At 41.8% G+C, this 13,282-nt stretch overlaps 2 protein-coding genes across 2 annotated transcripts in view; one reads left to right on the top strand and one right to left on the bottom strand.

Moving 5' to 3' along the window:
• The window catches only part of LOC129179198 (oocyte zinc finger protein XlCOF6.1-like), a 147,839-nt gene that overhangs the window by 63,994 nt on the left and 70,563 nt on the right, over window positions 1-13,282 (bottom strand). The gene's annotated exons all lie outside the window — the stretch shown is intronic.
• Window positions 84-8,550, top strand: LOC129179206 (gastrula zinc finger protein XlCGF57.1-like). The gene is given in 4 exon segments (XM_054772132.1): window positions 84-159; window positions 489-686; window positions 6,211-7,736; window positions 7,738-8,550. Coding segments are annotated over 4 exon segments (1,872 nt in total). The 5' UTR covers window positions 84-119; the 3' UTR covers window positions 7,846-8,550.

Genomic DNA, 13,282 nt, shown 5'->3' with positions numbered 1-13,282 from the left:
TAGGTGGCGGTATGCACCTTTTAAAGTCATGGTTGCAACCCGTCATTAAACTAAAAGAAGAAGAAGAAGAAGAAGAAGAAGACGATCCTTTGCGCGCCCAGCTCCGAACAAAATTCAACATGGCGGCACTACACGGAGGAGAAAAGAACGAATTGTCATGTAAGTATAGCTTTATTTATGCACTAGAACATGTAAGGCCGTATTATGTAAAACCGTATATGTGTTGCCATCCCCCGACACATGCTGGTGTGTTCGCGGCATTTTCACACTGGTAAGTTTGGATCAAAGCATGTGTTTTGCTCTTTTACACCGAGCATTTAGTAGGCCGCTAGCATTAGCTAAGCTAGCTGAGGGTAACCAAACAAAGTACCGTGTTTAGGGGATTAAAACACGTCACTTTAAATTATTTGTAAGATCAAGAATGAATGAAAGAACCGTGATAAATGTACACAGTTTTAAAAGTAATAATCGGCGTGTGTGTTTTTCAGGTAGACCAGCTGATGAAATGGATGAAAGCCATCCGGACTGGACTCCCTCATTACATCTCGGACACACGGAGGTGGAAGCTGCAGATAACAAGAGACTACAGGTGACATTGTACGAGCAGGAAGTTTCTCCAAGAGAGAGGGACGAACGACAACAACTGGACGCTGTTGGCAAGACTCAAGTTGTGCCACACATTGAAGGTAAGTTTAATGTTCACTGACCTCTTACTTAAGCTTTATGTAATCCGTCTGTTTCAGCCAGATAACAGACATGACACACAACGAAAGTCATTTCAAATGGCAACTTTCTGGCATTAAGAAACACAAAAAGAAATTATTACCTGAAGAAAACATGCACATTTCCACAGTCATTGATGGTGTGGGGCTGCATGCCAGGTGAAGGCACTGGGGAGATGGCTGTCATGACATTTTCAAGAAATGCACAAGTTTACGTTGACATTTTGGGCACTTTTCTTATCCCATCAATGGAAAGGATGTTTGGGGATGATGAAATCATTTTTCAAGATGACAATGTATCTCGCCATAGAGCAGTGCTTCTCAAATAGTGGGGCGGGCCCCCGTGGGGGGCGGACGCAGTGAACTGTTGGGGAGGTGTTCGTGCAGACCTGACAGTATGAATTTGTTGTATTCAGCATACAATTTGACCCTTGAATTCGCTTTTAAGCGTCACTGCTCTCCATTTTGTTGCATTTTGCTGGTTTCAGTTTCTAGTTCAGTCTGTACAGCACAGATAAAAAAAATCGCTGTGAAAACATTTCTGTCCCCCAGTGACAGAAAATAATTCAGAACGACTGCCGTAGAGCAAATAAAAGGCACACGAGGTCAAAGCCATGGCCTGCAAATAGTCTGGATCTCAATTTAATTGAAAATCTGTGGTGGAAGTTAAAGAAAATGGTCCATGACAACCTGCAAAGCTGATCTGGCAACCGCAATCAGAGTAAGTTGGAGGCAGCTTGATGAAGAGTGCTGCTTGTCACTCATTAGATCCTCGCCTCAGAGACTGCAAGCTGATTACCGATATTGGGGACCGAAAAAAGCCGATGTCCGATATATGACATGAGTGTTGATATAAATAGGATATATGCTGTACATAAACATAATTTCATATAATACCCCAAATAACGATTTCAACACAAAGAAGCAGAAGACTACTACTAGTAAACTAATATTAAACTAATACATTGTGTTTATAAAAGGCTTATTCACAAAAACATCTTACCAATTTCAATGAGTCATATTTACTAGCTGTTGTAAAGTTCCATCTGCAGCCAACGAGTGTTTGCAAACAGCTCAAAAACAAATGCTGAAGCAAACATTAAAAAGTGGAAAAGAAAATGTTGACTACATAGTAGTCTACAATAAATAAGAATAAAATACAATACTACAATAGTACTAAAATGTAGTACTAAAATACTACAATAAAATAAGAAATAACAAAAACATGCATCACGTTACTAGACTTAATACAAGGGACTAAACTACGTTTTATGTAACAATGTAGCTGGCGTGGAAGTATGAAGTGATGAAGTGGGGCGCTGTGTAAGTCTTCTATTCATGACGGACGTGGGAGTTAACACTTGCATATGTCTTTATTTCACTTATATTAGATAATGGTGGACATGTGCATTAACAGTTGCATCTAGCTGTCTTTATCTTACAAAGATAACTTACAGGACGTGAAAAAGCTGTCAAACGCTCTCTAAAACGTGCGTGTAAAAAAACCCCTACAATGTTCTCCTTGACGGGCCTCGCATGTTTCCGCACGGACGTTATTCTTGTGGGGCACTCAAGCGTAATGTTATATTGTTTTTGTCCATAGTTAACTCGTAGGTAATCACATTTAATCGCAGATGGAAATGCTTTTTATACATAAAATAATTAGGGATGTAAACGTCTTAAACAATTCAATACGCAACTACAACGATAACAGTTTTTGCATGTGTTATTCAAGAGGTGATTTGTCTCACTTTGGCTACTACACTGTATTTTTACCCTTTTTCTTTCACCATATATTTGCTCCAAAATGCTGATAATTTGTGGGAGTGCATAAAGGTAAGATTTGATGACCTTCTGAGTGCCAATGTGCATATTTGTGGTACACATCCTCTCTGAAAAGCAGAGTCCAGGCCCGCGCTGGTGGATGGTGGCTCTGTATTCATTTCATGCTTTTAATTTGATGTTGTTCCTGTCAGAGTTTTACAAAATACAAAATAGATAAGATAATTTAGATTGCTATGATGTACACATGTTTTACTGATGTGGGGAACATTTTTCCCTGTGACTAGCTACTGCGCTGCTGATGCTATTGCGGCTAATGCTACATCCATTGTCAACTTGAACCATTGTCAAATTTATACAAGCCCCCAAATACCAAAAAACACCCCCAAGTAATACAGAAAATACCTTAATCAAAAACCGTGGATGAACTGTGATGTAAGGGCTAAGCTACGTGCTTGTTCGACTGCATTTGTCAGGGGCACCGCTGAGGACTACAAAAAGGCCAGATATGACCTGAGGAGGTCCATACGAGAGGCCAAAAGACAGAAGCTGGAGGGCTACTATTCCATCTCAGACCCTCGGCGCATGTGGGCGGGGCTCCAGCACATCACAGACTATCGACAGCGGAGTAGCGTAGCCACGTCCAGCCAAACCACACTTCCAGACGAGCTGAACGAGTTATATGCCCGCTTTGACACCCAAACTCCTGATGAGCAGAGAGGGTGGCTGGACTTGGGGAGCACACAGGACTCACCTCTCATGGTGACATCAGTTGATGTGCGCAGGGTTCTGAACAAAACAAACCCACGAAAAGCAGCAGACGCAGACAACATCTCAGGACGTGCACTTTGGGTTTGCTCATCAGAGCTGGCTGATGTGCTTGCTGACATATTTAACCCGTCGCTTGCACAAGCATCTGTACCGACCTGCTTTAAGTCCACCACCATAGTGCCCGTACCCAAGAAGAGCAACATGACCTGCTTGAATGACTATCGCCCTATAGCACTCACTCCTATTGTTATGAAGTGCTTTGAAAGAATAGTCATGACCCACATCAAAAAGAGAATCCCGGCAACTGTGGACCCTCAACAGTTTGCATATCGCCAGAACCGGTCCACGGATGATGCAGTCAACACTGCCATCCACACAGCCCTTTCTCACCTACAGGGCCAGGACACATATGTCAGAATGCCATTTATAGACTATAGCTCTGCTTTTAATACAGTCAGTCTCCACAAACTCACAAATAAGCTCCTCACACTTGGCCTGTCACCCTCCCTCTGTAACTGGGTGTTTAACTTTCTAACAGGCAGACCCCAGTCAGTCAGAGTCCACAATCGCACATCCAGCTCAAGAATTGTGAGCACTGGGACCCCACAGGGGGTGTACGTGTGCTGAGTCCACTCCTTTACACGCTCTTCACCTACGATTGCGTGGCCTCCCAGAACAACACCAGCATCATTAAATTTGCGGATGACACTACAGTCATCGGCCTGATCACTGGTGGTGTTGAAACATCATACAGAAGAGAGGTGGCGGACCTCATAGCTTGGTGTCGTGATAACAATCTCCTTCTCAATACAGATAGGACTAAAGAGATGATCATCGACCCAAGAACAAGGGGAAAATTTATTGATGAGACAGAGGTGGAGAGGGTAGAACCTTCAAGTTCCTTGGCACACACATCAGCGAGGACCTCACCTGGTCTCACAACACCCAACAAATTATGAAGAAGTCCCAAAGGAGACTGTACTTCCTGAGAAGACTGAGGAAATTTGGCATGCCCACCACAATCCTGAGTTGCTTCTACAGATGCACTATCGAAAGTGTCCTTACCGCCTCCATCACTGTTTGGTACGGTAACTGTACAACACGCGATAGGAAGGCACTCCAGCGGGTGATCAAGACCTCACAGAACATTGTTGGGGCAGCCCTCCCCTCACTGCAAGACATTTATAAAACTAGAGTCCTACGCAGAACACACAACCTCATCAAGGACAGAACACATCCACAACACTCATTATTCACACTCCTACCGTCAGGCAGACACTACAGGAGTTTGAAGTCCAGGACCACAAGGCTGGCAAACAGTTTTTACCCACAGGCCATCAGGCTTCTCAACGAAGCACTCACACCCGCCGCACGCAACACACGCACACACTCATAGCACTTTGTTTATTTATTTATTTATTTGTATTATTTATCTGTATTGTTTCTTCTGTTGTTGTTGCTTAATTTATTGGTATTTATGTTTCTTATATTCTTATTATTTTTCTTGTGTTTTCTTTCTTTTCTTGGGAGAATGAACAGAATAAGAATTTCATTGCATAGTATAACTGCCTGTTTTACTATGCACATGACAATAAAACTCTTGAATCTTGAAATAGCTGTCCTCTGCTTTGCCTACCCCTAAATAGTGGCTCGTAGCACTAATTTTAGCCTAATACAAATAACTTTGGTCTTGTTGCAAGAGCCGTCTGCCAGGGCTTTGAAGCTAAATTTGCCATTCAAAATACCCTTTTCTTTGCCAATTTCCGCTCAATATTTGTTCCTGCTTGTGGCTCCACAGTCGCTGCTACTTCCTCAAACTACATTGCGTGCCGAGGGTCAAACAGGATGTGCGCACGTTAATCGCGTGTCCAAAAAAACAGTGCCGTTACAACGTCTGTTAACTTTGACAGCCCAAAAAGAAATAAAACAAAATAGTCTGTCCTAAAAAAAAAAAAAAAAAAATGACGTCACAATGTAAAAATGATGATTTGTGTTTTTTTAAATAGACTAACTATGGCCCATCCATCCATTTTCTAGGCCGCTTCACCTAATTAAGGGCCCGGCGGCCTGTTGGAGCCTATCCCAGCTGACTTTGGCCGGCAGGCGGGGTACACCCTGGACTGGTCGCCAGCCGATCGCAGGGCACATATAGACAACCATTCACACTCACATTCATACCTATGGACAATTTAGAGTCACCAATTCACCATGGTGTTTATATTAATGCATGAATGTTATGAAGGAAAACTTGATGGGTATCCATATCCTGGAAAATACAACAAAGTACTGCAGGGCAGGGATGGGGCGCACATAAATATTCAAATTAGCTCCTAACACCAGTTTTGGTGACAGAAACGGACATGAAAATACCAAAAGCCCATGATTAAAACTGAAAATTTTTTCATGCATTACACTGAAACTCTTCCCAGGGATTGACCAGAATCGGACCTGACTTCTGACTTGTCATGCGTAAGAGACATAATACAGGTGTATGACATAAAACTATGAGATATAGAGACGTCTTTTACCCCAGATGTTAAACAAAGGGTGTCACAAGGGAAGGGGAAAGACTTTAGATTGATGACGTGATGTAACTTGGCTTATAAAAAAAAAGGTTGATGGTTAATTGGCAAAATATTTTGTGTCGTCTGAAGGGAATTTATACACAATGTTTCATAATTTAAAAAATAATTGATTTCAATGTAAACCCCTGTGTAATTTAAAGAAAAAACCCTAATTTCTAAAAGTATTTTCATGTTAAGTAACGGGTAAAATCAAGGTTATTGCTATGTAACAGTCAACAGTAAAATATTGAAGCAACCATCAGCCATTATTCCACTGTTATTTTTAAGGTAGTTTTTACTATTAAAAGATTTGGTTGTTTGTTTCATGTGCACAATAAGAGTATACAATAATTCCTGCTTGTGTCCTGCAGATATCCAGCCGCTGATTGATCGTCAAGAAGAATGTCCCCCTCAGCCTCAGAGGGGGAGCTCCACTTGGGAGCAGGAAAAGCCACAGCCCCCTAATTTTAAAGAGGAAGAAGAGGAGCCAGAGCCCACCCACATTAAAGAGGAAGAGGAGGAGCCGGAGCCACATACCCCCTATGTTAAAGAGGAAGAGGAAGAACTCTCAATCACTCTTGAGGAACAGTGTCTTCTTGGGCCAACAGAGGCTGATCTCACCAGGTTGCCACTGACTGTTGTCTTTGTGAAGACCGAAGCCCATGAAGACAAACCACTTGAGTCCTCACTGCTTCATCACAGCCCAAGTGAGGAGAAGAGAAATGCAGAGCCTTCAAGCAGCAGATCACCACAACACATGAGAACAGAAGCTGATGGAGACCACTGTGGAGGATCACAAGCAGACAACCTCTTAGCTCCGCTATCAGATAGTGACGACACAACATCACACTCTCTTGAAGATAAAGACAGCGACTACAACCAAGAATGTTTGAGCATCGATACAGACTGTGAAGGTGATATGACGACTCACACTGATAACAAACACTCTGAATGCTCTAAAAAGACTAGTAAAAATTTGTTCAGCTGCTCAGTTTGTGATAAAAGATTTTCTTGTAAGAGTAATTTGACTCAACACATGAGAACACACACAGGAGAAAAATCTTTTAGTTGTTCTGAATGTGGTAAAAGTTTTACTCAAAAGGTAACTTTGGTCAACCACATGAGGACACACACAGGAGAAAAACCTTTTACTTGCTCTGAATGTGGTAAAAGTTTCACTCAAAAGGTAACTTTGGTAAACCACATCAGGACGCACACAGGAGAAAAACCTTTTAGTTGCTCAGAATGTGGTAAACGTTTCCCTGAAAAGGCAAGTATGGTAGCACACATGAGAACGCACACTGGGGAAAAACCTTTTACTTGCTCTGAATGTGGTAAAAGTTTCACTCAAAACGTAACTTTGGTAAACCACATGAGGACGCACACAGGAGAAAAACCTTTTAGTTGCTCAGAATGTGGTAAACGTTTCCCTGGAAAGGCAAGTATGGTATCACACATGAGAACACACACTGGGGAAAAACCTTTTAGCTGCTCAGAATGTGGTGAAAGTTTCACTCACAAAGTAACTTTGGTAAAACACATGAGAAAGCACAAAGGAGAAAAACCTTTTAGTTGCTCAGACTGTGGTAAAAGTTTCCCTGAAAAGGTAAGTATGGTATCACACATGAGAACGCACACAGGAGAAAAACCTTTTACTTGCTCAAAGTGTTCTAAGAGCTTCACTCAAAAAGCGAGTTTGGTTTCACACATGAGAACACACACAGGAGAAAAACCTTTTACTTGCTCTGAATGTGGTAAAAGTTTCACTCAAAAGGTACATATGGTATTACACATGAGAACACACACTGGGGAAAAACCTTTTACTTGCTCTGAATGTGGTAAAAGTTTCACTCAAAAGGTATCTTTGGTAAACCACATGAGGACGCACACAGGAGAAAAACCTTTTTAGTTGCTCAGGCTGTGGTAAAAGCTTCACTGTGAAAGCACATGTGGCGAAGCACATGAGAACACACAGGAGAAAAACATTTTACTTGGTCAAATTGTAGTGACGGGCAGCACGGTGCTCTTGTGGTTAGCATGTTGGCCAACACAGTAACAGTCTGGAGATCGGGAAGACTTGGGTTCGATTCTCCCTTGGGCATTTCTGTGTGGAGTTTGCATGTTCTCCAGGTACTTTCCTCCCACATCCAAAAACATGCATGTTAGGTTAATTGGTGACTCTAAATTGTCCATAGGTATGAATGTGAGTGTGAATGGTTGTCTGTCTATATGTGCCCTGCGATTGCCTGGCAACCAGTCCAGGGATAGTCCAGTCCAGCTGGGATAGGCCCCAGCATACCCCCGTGACCCTAATGAGGAGAAGCAGTGTAGAAAATGGATGGATGGAAATTGTAGTGACACATTGCCTTGGAAGTCCTCTTTGAACGGACAAGTGCAGAGTCACTGATAGTCTCCTATAGTTCAAGGTATTTTATTTGACTGTATGCTGTAATCACTCAATGCTGTAACTGATGAAGTCACTTACTGTTCAATTATTTCCAGAGTAAGTAGTAATTTTGATTCCCTTTGCTGACTTTTTGTTCGTATGAGTCACTCATTGAAGTGAATCGGGTACTCAAGTCACCCATCACAAAGCACATGATTTGATTTTGATTTTTGATTTACAAAACAATTGTATGAAATAAAAGGGATTATATTGTTGATATTGGGTCATTGTCTTATATTGTTGTATTATATCCACTTACACATTACACGTGTATATTTATGTTGACAAATAAGCGTATTGATACAAATACATTTTGTTTGCCTTAAAATGTTTGTCAGGTGTTTTATTTGGATTTAATTATGATTATGATCATTTAATTATGATAATTATTAACAAAGGCAAAATTGTTAAATTTAATGAAAAAGTCAAAAAGTATCGGTATCAATATCAGTGATATATACCAGGGGAGATGGGGGGGTGGGTGAGGGAAGATTTTATACACTGCTCACAAAAATTAAAGGAGCACTTTAAAGAAACACATTAGATACATCAGATCTCAATATGAAGTTGGATATCTATACAAATAACGACAGGGCAGTGTCTTAGGAACAAAAGGATGCCAAGTCTTTTAATGGAAATAAAAGTGTTCAGCCTGCAGAGGGCTCAATTGTGTAGACCATTAAATCAGAGTGAAATGAAGATGTGGCAGGCTAGTCCATTTTTTCCAAATCTTAATTTCTGCAACTCAAAATGCTTTTCAGTATCTTGTGTGGCCCTCACGAGCTTGTATGCATGCTTGACAACGTCACGGCATGCTCCTAATGAGACGACGGATGGTGTCTTGTGGCATTTCCTCCCAGATCTGTGTGAGGGCATCCCTGAGCTGTTGTACAGTCTGAGGAGCAACCAGGCGGCGCCTAATGGACCGAAACATAATGTCCCAGAGATGTTCTATTGGGTTTAAGTCAGGGGATCGTGAAGGCCATTCAATTGTTTCAATTCCTTCATCCTCCAGGTACTGCCTGCATACTCTTGCCACGTGAGGCCGGGCATTGTCGTGCATTAGGAGCACCAGCGTAGGGTCTGACAATTGGTTCCAGGATTTCATCTCGATACCTTATGGCAGTCAGAGCACCATTTCCTAGGCAATAGAGGTCTGTGCGTCCCTCCATGGATATGCCTCCCCAGACCATCACGGACCCACCACCAAACCTGTCATGTTGAACGACGTTGCAGGCAGCATAACGTTCTCCTTGTCTTCTCCAGACTCTTTCACGTCTATCACAGGTGCTCAGGGTGAACTTGCTCTCGTCTGTGAAAAGTACAGGGCGCCAGTGGCGGACTTGCCAATTCTGGTGGTCTGTGGCAAATGCCAGTCGAGCTCCACGGTTCTGGGCAGTGAGCACAGGGCCCACTACAGGACGTCAGGCCCTCAGGCCACCTTCATGAAGTCTGTTCCTGATTGTTTGGGTAGAGACATTCACACCAGTGGCCCTCTGGAGGTCATTCTGTAGGGCACGAGCAGTGCTCAGCCTGTTCCGCCTTGCACAAACAAGCAGGTATCGGTCCTGCTGAGGGGTTGAGGACCTTCTACAGCCCTGTGCAGCTCTCTGAGAATAACCACCAGTCTCCTGAAATCTCCTCCATGTTCTGGAGATTGTGCTGGGAGACACATTAAACCTTCTTGCAGCACGTGTGGATGTGCCATCCTGGAGAAGTTGGACAACCTGTGCAACTTCTGTAGGGTTAAGGAATCGCCTCATACTGCCAGTAGAGATAATTACGCAAGCCAAAATCAGCACGAGTGGAAAACCAGCCAAAAAAGATCAAGAGGGAGAAACTTGAAATGACCTCCACATGTAAAACCAGTCTTGTTTTGAGGGTTTTCTAATCGTTGCCTCTGTGAAGTGCACCTGTTGTTAATTCCAGGAATACCAATACAGCTGAAATTTATCAACGAGGCCCTCAGTCGCTTAAACAACCAGAAAATTATCAGACAGGTTTAATTCAATTCATGCCAGGCCCAATAAAAAAAGTGTTCCTTTAATTTTTGTGAGCAGTATATATATACATGTGTATATATAAGCTAGAGAGGTGGAGGTTTGCCCTGGAAAGGAGAGGAATGAAGGTTAGCCGCAGTAAGACAGCGTACATGTGTGTGAATGAGAGGGACCCAAGTGGAAGAGTGAGCTTACAGGGAGAAGAGATCAAGAAGGTGGAGGATTTTACGTACTTGGGGTCAACAGTCCAGAGCAATGGAGAGTGTGGAAAAGAGGTGAAGAAGTGTGTACAGGCAGGATGGTACGGGTGGAGAAAAGTGTCAGGTGTGATGTGTGATAGAAGAGTTTCAGCTAAAATGAAAGGAAAGGTGTACAAAACTGTGGTGAGACCAGCGATGTTGTTTGGTCTAGAGACAGTGTCAATGAGGAAAAGACAGGAGACAGAGCTGGACGTAGCAGAGATGAAGATGCTGAGGTTCTCTCTGGGAGTGACCAGGAAGGATAGGATCAGGAATGAGTACATCAGAGGGACAGCACATGTTAGAGGTTTTGGAAAGAAAGTCAGAGAGGCCAGACTGAGATGGTTTGGACATGTCCAGAGGAGAGATAGGGAATATATAGGTAGGAGGATGCTGAGTTTTGAACTGCCAGGCAGGAGGCCTAGAGGAAGACCAAAGAGGAGGTTTATGGATGTAGTGAAAGAGGACATGAAGGTAGTTGGTGTGAGAGAAGAGGATGCAGAAGACAGGGTTAGATGGAGGCAATTGATTCGCTGTGGCGACCCCTGAAGGGAAAAGCCCAAAGGAACAGAAAACATTTTCGGCAGGGTAATCTACGCCATCCGTCAGTCAATTTTACGGCACAAAGCAATATATGCCCCCTACCCACACACAATCCCAAAAACGTTATTAAGATAGATATAAATTTGAGAAATTCCAACATAATCCATTTTTTTTCTCTTCATGGTGCAAGTGGACAATTTATAAGCCCTCTTTTCTTTGTTCCATAAATTATTTTATGTTTTTTCTTGCCACTGAAAAAATACACACAGCATTTGCTAGGAAGCTATGTTTATTTCTTCGTTTAGAAAAAAACTCGAGCTGAATCCTCTCGATGAATCCATCATTGCAATCTGCTAATGGTTGTTTTCATTGAAATGTAACTGCATGTGATGTGTTTTATTCTATTTATTTATGTATGTTACATGTAAGCAGATATGACGTTTGACCTCGTCATGTAGATTTATGATTGATAGTTTAAGGGTTTTGCACTGTTGATCTCAGATATTTTCGATGGTGTAAAATTCCTCTGATTAAATGTATGTCCAGAATTGATACGTTTCTATAGCTCTATAATAGCTAAGAGGAAATGTACGTACTTTTTTGTTATATCATGATACAGTAGCACCTCGCATAACATAAACCTCCTTTTACATAAATTCCACTTAACATAAAGAATTTATGTAACGTTTTTGCTTCGCATTACAGAAGAAATTCCATATAACATAAAGCGTCAAGTCAGTGCAAGTCTTTTTTTTTTCCAATCAACTTTATTAATGGGAACGCCTCGGTGTCCTCCCGGTGGAGCTGGAGGAGGTGGTCGGGGACCGGGAAGTCTGGGCTTCCCTACTGAGACTGCTGCCCCCGCGACCCGGACCCGGATAAGCGGAGGAAAATGGAATGGAACTTTATTAATGCTTCAAATCGGTGCAAGTTCAGACTAACACTTGGTGACGCCTTCTGACGCTTCACGCTCTCATTGGCTGATTTTCAGGGCACCGCCTACGCTCTCATCTCATTGGCTGAGTTATACAGCAAGTACGTGAGTTTGTGTGAGAGACAGGCTTGTCCCTTCAAACTCCTTCCTCTTCGTAGTCCCCCTTAAACTAACTTAAACAATTAAGTTAAGTTCCAAATTAAAATTTTGCACACAGCATTATCGTGTAGTGCGTGTGTGTTTGTCTGTGAGACCAGCTGACTCTTAGACTCTTTGAGTCGCGTTTCGACTCAGGCTAGTCCTCCTCCTCCTTCCTGCCTCCACTTGCGCTCCTGATCAAGACATCTCGTGAACGGTAAGATTGTTTTTGTTTTTCAGTTTTATTCATTTACAGTAATCTTATTTATTACCTTATTTTATATTGGAATGTTACTCTACTATGTTTATGCTAACGTTTTCTTATATTTTCCCACTATATTTGGTGGACTTTGAATATTTTGAAGTGCCAAGGGGATGAGTTTGGGAAGATCTTGGAAAGGAGTAGGCTATTTACATGTATTTTACGCTTCGTATAACGTAAAAACCCGATAAGGTAAAGGTTCTCGGAACGGATATTTACGTTGTAGGGGCATCCACTGTATATGTATTTCTTTAAGGGACGAAGGTTGCGTTACTTGAAGGAATGGGAGAATCTCAGTGCTTCCATGATGCTTACCAGGCATTGTATACAGTGCAGTTAGCAAGCCAGTTTGCATACAATTGACCCGGCATGACCCTTCATTTGGATAAACAACATTTTTTTTTGCCGCTGAATGACTGACGTAAAAGGATTCATTCATATGATATGTTCTGGGAAATAATATTACTGAACATGCATACCGTATGTTTGAGATTGTAAACAACGTATTGTCTTACCCAAAGCATATGGTTGTGTTTCAGTGTTGATGTTTTTTTCTGTGTGTGTGTGTGTGTTTATGGTTATTACACATTATGGTTATCACATATTATTCCTGTGGTTTTTGTTCAAATATATTTCTATATCAGAAAATACCTTATTTCTACTTCATAACACAAACAAAAAAATCATCAAAATGTTAAATGATTTTAAAACTTGTCCAAAGTCACTCTCTTTTATGATTCATATTTTGTACAGACGAGAGCATAGTGAATTGTATGAAAGTAAGAATAAAAAGTAAAGGATCATGACCATGGATTTTAGTGGAAAAAAGGGATGGGATATGCAGTTCAAATGAAAATCTCTTTCTAGAGGAGTAAAACTAT

The sequence above is a fragment of the Dunckerocampus dactyliophorus genome, chromosome 4 (assembly GCF_027744805.1).
Source record: "Dunckerocampus dactyliophorus isolate RoL2022-P2 chromosome 4, RoL_Ddac_1.1, whole genome shotgun sequence".
Classification (NCBI taxonomy): domain Eukaryota; kingdom Metazoa; phylum Chordata; class Actinopteri; order Syngnathiformes; family Syngnathidae; genus Dunckerocampus; species Dunckerocampus dactyliophorus.
The sequence above is the reverse complement of the archived record's forward strand: the minus strand, read 5'-3'. Positions and strand labels throughout refer to the sequence as shown.